We start from the raw sequence: 16,801 nt of genomic DNA on the forward strand, positions 1-16,801 counted from the left end.
GTGAAATATTTTCTTCAAATTCGCATGAAACCACCCTTTTGATAATACCTATTCAACTAAAAAATAATCGTTCAAATTGATTTATAATCGGCGGAGATATTGCGTATAAAAAAGTTCATCCCCAATTTTTCACCCTTGGGGGTTGTTTTTTCTATTATTAAATTTAAATGGGACCACCCTTGAGGTATTACCTATACGCCGAAAAAAGATTTTTTCAAATCGGTTCATAATTGGCGGAGTTATCGCGTAACAAACATAGAAAAAAAAAAAAAAAAAAAACATACGGGTCGAATTGAGAACCTCCTCCTTTTTTTTGAAGTCGGTTGAAAATCTAACCAACTTTAGGTCATTTAAGAGATGTAATTTTTAGAACTACGTAAATGGGTTATGTCTATTTTTTATTTCAAGAGTTTCAGTATTACAATTAATGTATTCTGTATTTTTTTTCGCACAGGAGAACAATGAATCTTCTCCGAATTTAACCAACATTATTTAAATCCATTTGTTCGTCATCAACGGGTAACAACAACGAGTCAAGCCCAACCAGTTTAAAGTTAAACAAACATTTCCTAACGTTTTCTTTCGACAGCGAAAGTGCGCTTCGTTTTCGAATGCAATAAAAACATTTGCGCATGTCTTCAACTTCTCTCAACTTCTCTAGAACATTCAGAGGAAAATAAACTCTATGTTCAATCAACGGAATGGGCGTAAGTACGCAAATGGGATGTCAATTTGTCAGAAACAATGGGTCGAAGCGATTTGCTTATGGCACTTGTATGGCGTATTGTTCCGATCGGAAATGCGAGAAAAGCTGTTTTCTAGAATGAAGTCATCTTGCAAACTGTGGGTCTAAGGCCCCTCGCCCACGGTGACTTTTTATTGCGATACTGTGGATAGTCCACTGCTGGACTATATGAGCCTCCTTGATTGAGATTGATGTTTTTCAGAGAGCGCTTCTGTCGCGATGCAGGAGTGAAGATTTACTTTTTTCGGTCTGTCTGTGTTGTACTGATGCTCGGTGATATCGCCCGACACAGTCGTGCGATTGAAAATGAAATAGAAAAATGTTTATTTCGTTAACAAAAACAATTAATAGGATTTGAGGTGGACTCTTTCTTGTAAGTGCAATGACACCTGTGCCAGAAGGAGTTGCTCTCCCTTAACAAATTAACATCATTACAGTTGATCACTTCTGTAGTACGTTGCAAATGCGACTAAGTCGCCGTCGGCGAGGGGCCTAATACTCGTATTGTGCAACAATACAGCTAGTATTGTTGAGAAGAATTTCTCTCATTGTGCAGTTCTAAATAAGAGGCGGCACAATGCAAATAAATACGCGCTAGATGTCCTGGGCATCCATTCTCTCCATTATTTCGCGGGTTAGATAACAAACAAAAGAAATAATGACTTTACTCATCATATTATTAGAATTTACACAATGAAATCTAAATAAATTGACTCTTGAATCAAGATTTTTTTTAATCCACAATGAGGAAGCTCTGGCCTGCATCTCAGGCCCAGAACACACGGTGAAACGCAATTGCAACGAAACTGCAACTTCTAGTTACTTTTGAGTTGCATCTAAGTTTCTGCCATAGATTCCGTTGAGAGACCACACATGACGCGACCATTTCAAACCGGTTTCAACTCAAAAGTAACTAGAAGTTGCAGTTTCGTTGCAATTGCGTTTCACCGTGTGTTCTGGGCCTTACCTGATGGTAAGTGATGATCAGGCGGAATCCTTAAGCCCAGTTGAACTGGCTATCTAACCTCCAACTGCCGGATTACAACGTTTCTACATCGGTTGGCGGATCATCGAGTAATTATATTATTTAATAACGATTCATTTTTTCTCAAAGTTATAAAGAAAGAACTTTCAGTATTACGTAAACTTATCAAGTACCTGTAAATTACAGCTTTGTTACACCAAACGTCAGTTAACTATGACAGCCGCTGTATATCAAATGGTTTTTATGCCGAAGTACCGCCAATGGGAAGTTACAACAATGCTCGGCTTGAAACCATAAATTACGAAGAGAATTAAAAGCATAGTACTGCAATTAAACCTGTTATATTTCTTATGAAACATCATACTTTACAATATACGACTCTCACGCCATTTCTCCGTTATATCAATGAGTTGTGTAAGTTTTTACAACGATTAATAATGGTTATTAGCGGATGATATCTCATGATTGTTGGATTCATTTTGACGGCGAGTACAAGGAAATGTTTGTAGATGCGGTGCATGTAAATAATAGCAATTAATAATCTTAAGGCGTAACTGCACTCCACTTATGCGACTATGAAATTCGGTTTAACAAGGATTGATAGTTCAAAGTTTAAAGAAACAAAGAAGCCGTGCTCTATATTTAGTTTTTAGTATATTATTTTTCTTTAACAACACCTTTTTAAGGCAAGATTGAATGAGTACTTACAAGGCAGATATTATGAACCATCCTAGACAGCATCTCACTTGACATCAGATGCGAATGCGGTCAAATACTTGCCTCGTTCTACATAAAAAAGCTCGTCGATTTTGTTCTTATTAAAGGCAGCTACTTTTGGACAGAACTACGTATTTTCCCATTAATATTAGGTACTTCATTTTAAAATCCGCATCTTAGTTGTCTTAGCTTAGATCTCCAGCATGCAAAACAGCTCATTTGTTTAATAATCTCGCCTCGGGTTGATTGGAGAGGACGAGAACCAATATGCACAATCGGTAGGCTAATGCCCGTTTTCACCATCAATCTTATTATTAAGTTACCCCATTGGTAACAAATAACAGGAATATTGTTTTCAAAGGGGTCACTTAAAAACTAGGGATTGATGATGAAAACGAGCATTAGTGCGACAAATAGCCCAGAAAAATAACAACTAAACCTATTTATTCTTTTCTGAACCTTCCTTTTCTCAATTCCAGGCCAGTCGCAGGAGTCCTGATGAGCTACTCCCGGGGCTGCGCAGCCGTTCTGACTCAGATGTCGGAGGGGGAAGCGGGGGGCGCGGGCGCGGCCACCCCCCGCTCCCCTACTGATTCTGCCAGCGATGGCTACCATTCAGACAGCGATGATTCGCCGCAGCTGCCTGACCGGTAAGCTTACAGGGCAGACATGTACCATCCTAGACCGCATCCCACTTAACATCAGGTGCGATTGTGGTCAAATAACTGCCTGGTTATGCATAAAAAAAGTCTTAAATTGGTACTGGTCATGTAGAATTAGTTAATACTGGCAGTAAACATGGAGATTGCTTATATTCGTATTACTAGAAGTACTGAGGCTCAATTTGGGAACTATTGTCGAAATGTGCCTTTACCACGTTGGGCGCCAAGATAGTAGTTGGCGCCCAATATGTTATTTTTCTTTTAAATATTAACTTTCATTAACTGGATTTTTATCGGCGGTAAAGCTGTAGATCTTGAATGGAGTGCCTCTTTAACCACTGCTTTGTCCGTCTCCTAACTTCAGTGTGCTTAAGGCTTACTTAGTGCAAGTTTTCATTAAACGTTGTCGCTAGCGACAGCGTAAATAAAATTTTATAAAAAAAAAACCGACTCCAAAAAACCTACACTAAAAAGTAGAAAAATAATTACTAATTACCTACTTATTTATGGAGTCGGTGCCAAGATTATGAAACATGTAAAGTTTGCCTGCACCGACTCCAAAAGTATCAATCATGGTATACCTACATAAATATTAATAATTCGTCCTAATAAATAAGTAGGTAATTAGTAATTATTTTTCTACGTTTTAGTGTAGGTTTTTTGGAGTCGGTTTTATTTTTTAGGGTTCCGTACCTCAAAAGGAAAAAACGGAACCCTTATAGGATCACTTTGTTGTCCGTCTGTCCGTCCGTCTGTCAAGACCCTTTTTCTCAGGAACGCGTGGAGGTATGAAGCTGAAATTTATATCAATTACTCAGGTCTACTGTTCCTTGAAGCTGTGAAAAAATCAAACTTCTAAGCCAACGCAATCAAAAGATACAGCCGTTTATGCCGCAAATTTTCGACACTTGCAAGGGAATCAAAACCTACAGGGTGCTTCCCGTGAACTCAGAATCTTGAAATTTGGTACGAAGCAACGTCTTATAGCATAGATAAAGGAAAAATTACGAAAACCATAAATTTTTAGTTACATCACATAATATATTTTTTTTAATAATTTTAAACTTACTACCCATTTCCTCATAAACGCGTAGAGGTATTAAATTGAAATTCATACCAAATACTCAGGTCTATAATACCTTTAAGCTGTAACAAAATCAAACTTCTATGTCAACGCAATCAAAAGAAACAGCAATTTAAGCTGCATATTTTGAAACTCGCAAGTACTCGCAAGGGAATCAAAACCTAAAGGGTACTTCCAGTCGACCTAGAATCTTGAAATTTGGCATGAAGCAACGTTTTATAGCACACATAAAGGAAAAATTCCGAAAACCTTAAATTTTTAGTTACATTACAAAATATACATATATTTTTTAATAAATATAAACTTATTACTTTTTTCCTCATGAACGCGTAGAGCTATCAAGTTGAAATTCATATCAAATACTTAGATCTAATTGCCTTTAACCCGTGAAAAAAAAAACATAGTTATGACTCGATTGTCGTAATGAACGAACTTTGTAAACCTTGCAGGTTTGTACGGAACCCTCGGTGCGCGAGTCCGACTCGCACTTGGCCGGTTTTTTTTATAAAATTTTACTTATTTCTTGCTTTTTAGTTATTACCTTGATGTTACCACCGAAGGTACATTGAGACCATATTCTTAATGTATATTATAAAAAAGTTCATCCCCAATTTTCCACCCTTGGGGGTGAAATATTTTCTTTAAATTCAAATGAAACCACCCTTTTGATAATACCTATTCAACAAAAAAATAATCGTTCAAATTGGTTCATAATCGGCGGAGATATTGCGTATAAAAAAGTTCATCCCCTAATTTTCCACCTTTGGGGGTGAAATATTTTCTTCAAATTCGCATGAAACCACCCTTTTGATAATACCTATTCAACAAAAAAGTAATCGTTCTAATTGGTTTATAATCGGCGGAGATATTGCGCATAAAAAAGTTCATCCCCAATTTTCCACCCTTGGGGGTTGTTTTTTTTATTATTAAATTTAAATAGGACCACCCTTGAGGTATTACCTATACGCTGAAAAAAGATTTGTTCAAATCGGTTCATAATTGGCGGAGTTATCGCGTAACAAACATAGAAAAAAAAAACATACGGGTCGAATTGAGAACCTCCTCCTTTTTTTGAAGTCGGTTGAAAAATGACATGAAATGTATAACAAATAAATTGTACAGCGTCCCTAACGGATATTTTCATTCGTTGACCTTTAATTTGTTGATTCCAAATAAATATTTTCTGTCTTATGCCTTTGCTAAACATTCCAGGAGCAAGCTGGTCTCCCAGTACGCAGCAGTGTGGGCCCGCGCGGCGGACGAGGCGTTACCAGCACTGGCTGCACTGGAGCCGTTACGTCACACGCCGCACCTCAAGTACAAGATCGTCTTCTCCGTTGTCGTTGTAAGTGATCATTGCTCTTTTACGCCACTTCTTGAGTACGTCTTCAGTCGTAGAGCAAGCAATAAGCGTGAAGGTAACCAATGAAGTTTTTTCACACACCATGTATGGTCCTGCGGACGGGCGGCGGCCTTCCGTCTCGGAGCGTCTGATTAGAAGTGGGCTCACCCTCTCATCCACACACACTCATTCATATCACACACTTGTGCCTAGATACACATACACTCTTATTGTGCACTAGGTACATTGTTTTTTTCTGTATCGTATTGTATCTTCTTAATTTTATTCTGTAAATTATGTTTTACTTATTTTCTTTTTTTGTTAAATCTTTGTCCACATGGATGTTGTTCTTACACTTAGCTCATAGCCTTGTCTAAGTGCTGTAAGGTTCGAGGCGGTGGGAGCCTGATGTCCTGTAACACAGGTATTCGATACCTAGCATAGGCATCAGACTCACACTGATATTAAACATCATAATCATAATTATCTCATGTATGTTTTCAAGGTCTGTGTGAGTAAATAAAGATTTTGATTTGATTTGATTTGGATTTGTCTTCAGTCGTAGAGCAAGCAATAAATGTGAAGGTAACCAATGGAGTTTTTTCACACTAGGTATTTCTCTATTTTGGATGCATTAGCATTGGAGCTAAGCACATTTGCATTTCTAATTGGCAGTTATAACAAAATAACTATCAAATTAAATACTGAAAATGTGCTTAAGGCTTGGTATTTCTGCTAAAGTAGGTATTTCGCGCTGTCAAAATCTGCGCGCGCAATACTTCGCCGAAGACAGCGCGCCAAAGAGCTCTCGCGGCTACACAGTATAGAAATACCAGTTGGTTAGGTAAGGTTGACTTCCTTCCATTCAAGCGTCACACTCACAGCACTTTCTAATACAAATCATATCCAAGTGATACAAATTAAAACAACTTTCAGAATTTTTGGGAATATATTTTAGAATCGAATAAATATAAAATATAACTGCCAAAGTAAACACGGTTCAAAGAGGCGTGGCGTCACCCGACCTTCCGGAATTTTCAAGATTACGTCACCCGACCTATCGTTAGGTCCTCGGGAGCTTGAGCGATTGGAAAAACATTTTATGATGAGTTACTCTTAGTAGCGATTATTTAGAGCTTGGATAATAAATTATAGTTGTTGCAATTCACGAAACTTTGCATGTGGTTAATTACATTAATCAGTACACGCATCAATTTTGTTCAGTCTTTTTGTTTATTAATAAATAAAAATATCATACTAAAATTGCATACATATTTTTTTGTATTGGTCTGGGTGTTTTCTTTCCATAATTTATGTATAACGTATGTACGGGGCTCTGTATTGAAAATCACTATGAGCATCACACGCGGTTACCTGCCGCAGGCACCCGCTCTGAGCACTCATGGGAGTTTATGCAGAGGTCGCTAGAGTTTGACTTTGAGCTTTGTTTATAGTCATTACGAAGCAGATTTTGATGGGAAACTGCACTGTCTTGAATTCGAAAGGGTAATTTGACGGTGTTAGGGGAATTCTAGGAATAAATGCAGAGCCTCCTCATTGAAATTGAGACATTTCAATTTGAGATTTCACTTGACATTGATTGCAATCTGACATGGAGTTTTGAAACACTTGTAAAAATAAAAAGTTATTAAATCAAAAGCAGTAAGACTCCCAAAATAACTTTCTACCCCTTTTACACGTTTGTCATAAATTATAATAATAAAGGAATTGTTAAGCAAAATTTCAAGTAGATTGAACCAAATAATCACTGTCCCATACAAACTTTGCCCCCTTATTTCACCCCCTTCATTTCTTGACCCCATTTCGGAAAATCGGATGCCTACGTCATACAAAGAACACACCTTCCAACTTTCAGGTCTCTACGATATCCGTCAGTCATTTAGGACTAAGCATTTTTATTAGTTGTCCAATACTCTATCGTTCCAGGTATGTCATTGACAGGAGGGCGCTACTATCTTAATGGGTTATTTATTAGTCCCAACTTTATACCACTTGACATTTCAGAATCGTTTGACTTTAGATACCTAAGCGATTTGATATTCAGAGTCCCTTAATGAAATCAAGTTCTAAAATAACTTGAGGTGTTGTACCCGATCAAGCTTTTCATTGCAGGACAGTTAAATAGTTTTATTATTAGTTTCTTCTTTAAGTCTTGATTTGTCAGAGTAGGTAAAGGCTCCATGACACATTATTTAGGTACTTTAACCAAAATCGAAAAAGTGCCGAAGACAAAAAAGGCTCCATGAGAGCAAAATTTAGCTTTATAATAGTTTTTAATTTTTTTCTTGAAATATTTGACGCCTTGTAATCTCTCGTTAATATAGGTCCACACAAATAAAGAATGTTTGACTTCGACTTTAATAATTATGCTCTTACATAATTAGAATAATATAAGAATAAGAATTTTTCGGTTTTTATATAAGGTGTTATTTTTTTAACTGATCATATTTTACCAACACATCCTATTACCCCCTATTGGGTTAGTAGTAGTTTCGCACGATTTTCCTTCGCACGAATATGCGAAACGTCCCCTTTCAATAATATTTTTTTTTTAGTAGGCGTTTCGCCCGGATGTATTAGAAGTATTAAAATCGCGTGCGAATCGACTCTTTTTTGAACTAGTAGTATGCGATTACTAGTTCTCAAAGGGGTCGATTCGCACCCGTTCGATTGTGAAAACCAAACTAATATATTTACTGTAAGTAAATGCTAAATAGTAAATATTAGTTTGGATTGTGAATATCCTATCCTACTATAATATTATAAAGGCGAAAGTTCGGATGTCTGGATGTCATGATGTCTGGATGTTTGTTACTCTTTCACGCAAAAATTACTGTACGGATTTTGTTGAAACTTTATAGTATTATTGTTTATAACCCAGATTAACATATAGGCTAACTTATGACGATATGTGACAAATAAATTTCAATAAGTAAATAAGACGTGTCTAAAAAGCGAACTCTACCTATCGTCATTGGTTAAAATCTACAGCGCTGGACAAACTACTGTATGACGTTCGTAAATATTCATTCGGGGGAAGCCGTGAAACGCCATCTATCAACATGATATCTAACGGGGGTAAAACGAGGTCCACGCGAACGAAGTCGCGGGCGGCCGCTAGTTTATAATAGGTAGCTTTCCCTCCGCAACCTTATTGGTATTCCATGTATGTGTCTTTTAACTGATTTCTGTTAAACATTTCATGTAAAATTTGTCCAGTTATAACTCCATTTACATCTGCATCTGTAAACAAGGGTTCATGTTCTCCAGCCCAGATGCCGAGTAAACAGAATCGTCTTTCAGTGACGTGCAGCTGCCCCTATATTTGACCCTCTGACCTAATTTTTTATTATTTATTTGTATCAGTGTGCTCTTCTAATAAGTGTAAGACGATTGTATGTAGGTACCTACTATTAATATGTAATTTTAACTCATTGGTTTTGTCTCATATTTAAGGAATTTACTATGTATCATGAGTAGAGTCTTCGTTTAAAAGGATGCGAACGATTTAAATTTCAATAGGTAGACAAAATTGATAATTCTTAATTATCAAATATTTTAGCTTTCTCCAGTAACACTGATATTATTATACTGTGACTCATCAAAGTCATCATTGTCAAAAAAATTGACAAATCGCGAACTGTCACGTCCAAAAAACTGACACGCGTCCGTCCTCCGTAAGCGCCACCGCGCGACTGATTGAGATTGTCCAAGCCGTCATGGACGATTTTTTCCACATTTTTTAACATAGTAACTAAATAAGACGCAATATAAAAATTCCATCCGTTAAAAGCCCTCAAGTTATTTCTGAACTTTAGTTTAGTAAAAGATTTAGAATCTCAAATCGCTTATTTTAAAAATAAAACCATAATTAGAAAACGAATAGAGGTAACTTTGGGAATTTATTCTATCGAGTCAACTTCATCAAATCGTGTTTCCATCCGTTAATAGCCCTAGAAAATATCCTCAACTATGCCCAATAAAAATCTTAGCCTTTAATTTTACTGTTTAGTACCTCAAAAATGAAAAATGAAAACCTCATTTTCGCCATTTTCTCTGCTACCCGGCCTTAAACCTATCCAAAATTTTGGAAGGAAAATAAGAGAATACTATAAGATTATCAGCAGTCGTTTGATCGTAAGTAGTTGTGAATTCGTTATTCCAGTTACCTTAAATATTGCCTGGTTGATTGTAAGTTTCCCCAACTGGTCAGTGTGGGAATGTAGGGCCTCCATGCTCCTGCAGTAGAAGATGAATGGTGTACATTAATGCATCAATTAAACCGTCCCATTTAAAGTACATAGGGTATCTTTGGTCATTTCCAGCTGTCGTTCCGCGCCGCGATCAGTCTGCGCGACCGGCGACTGGGCGAGGTGAAGGCGCTCCTTGGCGCGACCGACTGCGACGCTGCTGCTGCCAGTGTCACGAGGCTTGCAGCCGCCGCCACCCGGGTACTGGTGGAGACAGCACACAGCTTCCCACTGGGGGAAGCAGAGAGGACTGTCGTAAACCAGGTACATCAGCTTTACTGATAGCTAGCTAATAGCTGTGGTATTTATGTAGGCATTCAAGACTTCTTTGTCTTGACAGAGTTCGCTGACACTTGTCTCAGAATATGTCTGAGGTAGGAGAACGATAGCTTTTTGTGCACTCTGAGTTCAGAATCATTTTTCCTTCAGAATCATATTAAAGTTCAGAGAAAGCGTGATAAACTCGAAATTCTTGGTCTGGGGTTGTTGCATTTTTTACTGCAATCTTGTTTTCCTTTCTTTCTTAGTTCCTTTTTTATCGTCTTCCATAAATATTGCCTAAAATCCCTACAAACGCTGCACCGCGTTACGCCAGATTACTTTATTGCTTCTCTCTACTTCTGCGAAGCCTGGGTGCTACAAGAATTAACTCGTGAGGCCTGAGCGTCCCTAGCATGAACTAGTGACGCCCAGGTGCCCCTATCATGGATTCGCAATGCACCAAGATGCTCTCACAGTTCTAATCCTCACACATCTTCAGTTCCTGAACTACGTGCGTAAGATTCAGAACATGGTGTGCCTAATGAAGTGTTTACCACAGGTGCTGAGCACGCTACGTGAATACCCATGCCTGGGCGGGTGCGCGGCGCTTCACGCGTTGGTGGCAGCGGCGTGCCGCGCGGCCTGGGCCATCAGCCTGCACTCGCCGCCGCTGCGGATCGACACTGACTTTACACCCGGTAAGTGTGATACTAGGGTTGTTCAAAAAGTAATGAGGAAGGGATATTTATAGCCATCACAAAGATCTGAAATAATTGGGTAGGTAGCTTAATAAATTCTTTACAAAAACTTACCAGTTTCTTATTACTTTTTGAACACTTCTCGTAGTAGCCCTTAATTTGCTGGAAAGAGTAGGTATCATTTACGATTTATGGTGTTGACATTTATTTAATTAAAATGCAAGTGAGCTTACAGATAGATCCAAAGCGCTCACATTGCTAAATAGTAAGTAACCTGTTGAGTTGACTCTCCAGTAAAAGTAGATGGAAAATAATAGCAGTGGGCCAGACTTACAGATATACAGGAACAACGTGCATTGATGGATACCTGAGTCCAGCAGAAATAAGACTAGTAGTGTTAGACTGATGATGATAAAGTGTTAGTTAAAATTGACGAACAACAACTTATTGACTGATCTAATACCGATTATAAGCATGACAATCTGGAAAATAATAACTTACTCGCACATGATAAGTACATACTCGTAAGTAGTTGATAGGAAATGCCTGAAATAAATATACACTTCAGTTCCTTATTTTACAGAAGAGAAGTACTAACTACGATATTATTATTATTCTTTTTTCTTTCCCCAGTGGTGATGAACCCCGAGAAGCACGTTCGGTTCTCGAACGAGGCTCGCGAGCGGCGCTCGGACCTCATCAAGTCGTTCGTGTGGCCCGCCCTTATGGACGGCAACCGCTGCGTCTTTAGGGCGGTCGTGCTGACGTAAAACTATAAGCGTGCTGACGTAAAGTACTTGCGTGCTGACGTATACTATATGCGTGTTGACGTAAAGTATATGCATGTTGACGTAAAGTATATGTGTGCTGACGTAAATTACATGCGTGCTGACGTAAATTACATGCGCGCTGACGTAAATTGCATGAAATATCGCGACCAGAGTTATGAATACTCGTAAACAATGAATATCGTGGAATTTTGGATTTAAAACAAAACTAAAAAATTAAAACCCAAAAAGGTGTGGCAAATAAAATTGTCGATAATCACATTTTGCATGAGTTACTATTAAAAGCATTAAAGAAGACGTCACATTACAAAAATTACGAATTCAAAACATTCCAGCTTCGCATTTTTGAGTAATAATAAAATGCTCCGACCAAGCTATCATTGTTTTTATCTACATGGCTACCGATTGCCAATATTAATAATTAGTATGTCTTCAATGGATCTAAAATCTCGAAAAAAATGTCTTTTATATGCATTTAGTAAATAGGGCCGTCGCCGTCAAAACACCCTAAAAGACGCTGTAGTATCTAAAGAGGTATTGCTTGAAGTAAACCTTATTATTTATAAAAAATATTATTGATGACATACCAATGGGAGTCGTGCAGACCTGAAAATAAAATAAAATACATTATTTTTATATGAAATAATAAATAGAGTAGAACATAATTATTATGTATGATTCTGTATGTATTAGAAGAAAATTGCTCAATGGCTTTATTTTATTTTTGATAGATTTGTATAATTAAAAAAATCGTAACTAAAATATACATATTTTTATGTAATTAAAAACTGTACTTTATAAGTTTTGTACAAAGTGTAATCGATTATTATTATCATTACTTTATTATGTGTTTATTTTTATTAATTTATTTTACTTATATAATTTTTACATTTAGAGATAAGTTTTTTTTAATAAATATTTTCAAATCTATGTTTGTTTAACTGTAACATATTCATGTAAACTTTCTGAACAACTGAAGAAAACTGTTTCTCTGTTGACTTTATTAACAGAATACGTGGATTGAAAGGGACGTTCATTCCATTTTCACTCTTATCGGTATGAATAACAGAATACAATAAGTTTCACAAAGTTTTCGCGTAATGAGTAATGAGGGCATGAATCATGATTCACATAGAGCTCTTATCAGATAAGATAATTTCAAATGCTGATATAAACAGTATCGGATATCGGTAGAGTCAGTATCAAAACGTGACTAGTGTTGAACAGTGCAACCATGAGCCACCCGCCACCGTACTACGGGCCACCGCCACCATGGCCACCGCCGCCGCCGCAGCAGCCGCATCTCTACCCGCCTCACCCGCCACTCCCAGGCCATTTTCCACCACCGCCACCGCCCGACCAATCCGGGACATACCCGCATCCATACCCCTACTACATGCCGATGATGGCGATCCCCGTTGGCGTCCCCCCAGTCCCCCCACCGAGTGACCCTTCAAACCCCACGTATATCACAAACTACATATACCACGGAGAAACATCCAATCAACCCCAGGGGCCACCGGTGGGAGACGCGGTGCAGGTCGTCGAGACTTCTGGAGACTTCGATTGGATCCCAACTACCTCCACCACAGCGTCGCATTTGAGTGGCAAAGCTGTTTTGGGAGGGCACGAAGGTTGGGACGGCAGTCCTCTATGGGTCATCAGATCCTGGCATAACGGAGACCTGATACCAGGGAAGCTGTCAGTGAGGCACAACGCTGCGTCAATCATGTATAACGGAAAGGAAGTCCCTGTTCAGAATATTGAAGTTTTGTGTGCTCGGCCGGAGAATCTGCGATGGGTGCCAGCTTCTAATGGAAATATACCTCCAAGTGCCATTGAAGGTGGTAGAACAGCGTCAGGAGAGACCTTATATATAGGCAGAGCGAGGTACCAGCTGTCGATAACTCCTGGAAAGGTGCAGCCAAGCCACAACTGTTGCTACATCGGATTCGGTGGTTCAGAAGTGTCTCATCGGGTGTACGATGTCCTGTGCAGGATCAGTTAGTGACACCACGCCTGCGAATTTGCTGTGATATTTTGATACAAAAGAGACTACAAATATTTAGATTTAATGGATGCCGTAAGTCTACTAGAGTAGATTTTTATGCATCATGATTATTGTTGTGTAATATCTGTCCATCTTCTCTGCAACAGTGTATTTTTTGTAAAGAATCGATGGTGAAATTTTTCAGAAATTTGTAAATTATGATTCTTTGAAAATCCGATTGTTATTTATCAAACGGATTATATTTTCGTAAGGATAAAGTGCTGGAATTTAGCACATTATAGTCATGTTATCGGTGGAAGTCCGGGCTATCTGACTGACGTGATCGATAAATTGAAAATACGCTGATAATAAAGATAATGTTCAGTAAGAATGTTCTTTGTTTACTTTATTTACTTTTGCTATCTCATACAATTTTAAACAGGTGACAATCTAGTCACCTTCAATATTAGAGTACTAGTTACAAATAATAACATCTTTTATTTTACTCCTTTATTGATTATACGAGTAAGGGATGAAAAATGTTTTGTTGTTTTTAAACGATAATCTTACTCCGTACATACAAGTTTCATATTACTGGTGACTAAGCACCATCCTGTAGTATATTCTTGTGCTACATAATCGCATTCGCAAGGTGGACCAACGACATGATATACATAGGTAGCAGAAAGTCGCTGGACGCAGGCCGCTACCAACCGGGCAACATGGAAATCATTGGGGGAGCCCTATGTTCAGCGGTGGACGTCCTAAATGGACATGTAGATGGTGATGATGACTAAATCGCATTAGATTTTTATAATAAACACTAACATTTCATAAAAGTAGAATCTCAAGACTTAAAAATTACTTTCTGTATAACCAAGAAAATTAGGCAATTGTAACCTCTACTAACGAGGTCAATTAAGCGAGTAACTCCTGTACCTGCTCACACAGATATACGTATCTCTGCACATATTGTTACCCTACACACTGGCAATAAAGATTATTGTTGAGTGGCAGGGATCGTGCGAAGATCACCAATACGAATGGGAGTCAATTGGCAGGGTGATGTCATTACGTAATAATGAGATCTTGGCTTAGTTAGTTATTGTAGGGCTTCTCTCTAACGAAGATTCTGTATTATAAAGAGGAAAGATTTGTTTGTTTGTATTGAATAGGCTCCGAAACTAAACTAAACCTAAATAAACTGTTCTTGTGGTTCAAATATAATCTCCTTACAATAAATGCATCAAAAACTTGTTTCGTAATATTTAAGGCAAAAAATAAAGTAATAAAACCATTTCAATCTCTAAAAATAAACAATATTGAATTAAAACAAAAGAATTGCGAAAAATATCTTGGCCTTCGAATAGATAGCGGCTTGACGTGGAATGCACAAATCGAGCACGTCAGAACGAAACTAACGTCTCTCATTGGCTCTCTTAAGGGAATCTCTCGGTGTATCCCGCGTTGTCTACGATACACTATATATAACTCTCTTGTCAAATCGCATCTACTATACTTATTGGAGATTTGGGGTGGTGCTGGTAAAACAAAATTGGCTCCACTTCAAGTAATGCAAAACAAAATTATAAAAATACTTTTTCAATATAACCGCTTAACTTCAACTGAAAAAATATATAATGATACTAAATTAATGAACATCAAGCAATTATATACCTATACTACCTGCATACTAATAAGAAAAATTTTAAAAAGCTCTTTCCATACTAGTATAACCTTAACTACAGCTAAAAACTTTACTAAACGAAGCGCTCGCCGAGCCAGTTTTCTCGTACTACCCAAAGTAAGAACAAATTATGGCAAAAAAATGATCACTTTTGAAGGAGCGCAACTTTATAATAAAATACCCTCAGAAATAAAAAATGTAAGCTCATTTAGTGGATTTAAAATTAAACTTGCTCAACATATTTTAGAAAGTACCTAAGCAGTTGGTTCTTCTTTCTTTCTTTTCAGCCAAATGACGTCCACTGCTGGACAAAGGCCTCCCCCAAGGTTTTCCACAATGAACGGTCCTGCGCTGCCCGCATCCAGGCTCTTCCCGCGACCTTTACCAGATCGTCGGTCCACCTAGTAGGAGGCCTGCCCACGCTACGTCTTCCAGCCCGTGGTCGCCACTCAAGAACTTTCCTGCCCCAACGGCCATCGTCTCTACGAGCTATGTGCCCCGCCCACTGCCACTTGATTTTAGCAATTCTGCGAGCTATGTCGGTTACTTTGGTTCTCCTGCGGATCTTTTGCAGCAGTTGAGCGAAGCAGTTGGTTATAAAAATAAAATAAAATAATACGAATGCACTAAATGAGTACCTACCTATGAATAAAATAAGCGTTTTGAACGATCTATTTAAATACTCATGTAAATGATGTTCTCATGTAAGTGACTATTTGTCTTTTTTGAGAATAAATTTCTTTAACCATAACCATAACTCTGGATCGATTTGAAAAATTATTTCCTACATTATTTCTGATGAACATAGGCGGTAAGAAAATCGCCGGTGCTAAATATTTGTTTCTATAGCAACATTTTGCTGTAAGAGGGATGCATAGTTCTGACAATATTATTATAGGAATCACGCGCAAGAATAATCCCGCTGTTTCAGAAAGGTAAAAAGGATACTTGGTGACTACTTGTACCTACCAACTAAAGCAAGTTACAAGTAGTTGCAAATAGTGAGGGAAAGCTTTTGATTTAGATGTTTTATTTTTTTTATTTTTTTATTTTACACTACGCCCTAGCCCCAAACTAAGCAAAGCTTGTACTATGGGTACTAGACAACAGATATAAACATACTTAAATACTTTTTTTGTAAATAAATACATATTATACATAGAAAACACCCAGACCCGCCACAGAAATTAAAATTCATCATTTCAATTTCTGCCCGGCCGGGAATCGACAATCTCAAAAAATCTTGAAAAAAAAAGAGATCGTGTACTGTTCTTTGGTGCATTTCTAGAGGCTGAAGTCCAGCTGTGGATTAAAATATAATACGATTATCTTTTCATTACTTCATTTGCAAAAACATACAACTCCAACAGGTGCGATATAATCTCAAGACAGCCCACGATATTAACATGACCAAACCAAACGCATTAAGGTGTTAATCCGCTATAAATCTGGTCCCTATGGGATCCGATGGGATAATCCTTTGTCCAACCCGAGCCCGCATGCCGCTTGCACACACCACAACACATACACCAGTATTAACATATGCACAAACTTTGCCTTTACTCCTGTAG

At 37.9% G+C, this 16,801-nt stretch overlaps 2 protein-coding genes across 2 annotated transcripts in view; both read left to right on the plus strand.

The window, feature by feature from the left end:
- LOC135083710 (uncharacterized) overlaps positions 1-12,288 on the plus strand; it is a 51,371-nt gene extending 39,083 nt beyond the window's left edge. The window contains exons 6-10 of the mRNA XM_063978423.1: positions 2,927-3,097; positions 5,406-5,538; positions 9,882-10,070; positions 10,627-10,765; positions 11,399-12,288. Of these exons, the coding sequence (XP_063834493.1) occupies positions 2,927-3,097; positions 5,406-5,538; positions 9,882-10,070; positions 10,627-10,765; positions 11,399-11,535 (769 nt within the window). The 3' untranslated portion in view covers positions 11,536-12,288. The remainder of the gene's footprint in view (positions 1-2,926; positions 3,098-5,405; positions 5,539-9,881; positions 10,071-10,626; positions 10,766-11,398) is intronic.
- A 499-nt stretch (positions 12,289-12,787) lies between these two features.
- On the plus strand, positions 12,788-13,561 carry LOC135083631 (uncharacterized). The gene has a single exon (XM_063978334.1). It carries the CDS (start codon positions 12,788-12,790, stop codon positions 13,559-13,561), a length of 774 nt encoding a protein of 257 aa, XP_063834404.1.
- The last annotated feature ends 3,240 nt before the right edge of the window (positions 13,562-16,801 follow it).

Source organism: Ostrinia nubilalis, chromosome 24 (assembly GCF_963855985.1).
Source record: "Ostrinia nubilalis chromosome 24, ilOstNubi1.1, whole genome shotgun sequence".
Classification (NCBI taxonomy): Eukaryota; Metazoa; Arthropoda; class Insecta; order Lepidoptera; family Crambidae; genus Ostrinia; species Ostrinia nubilalis.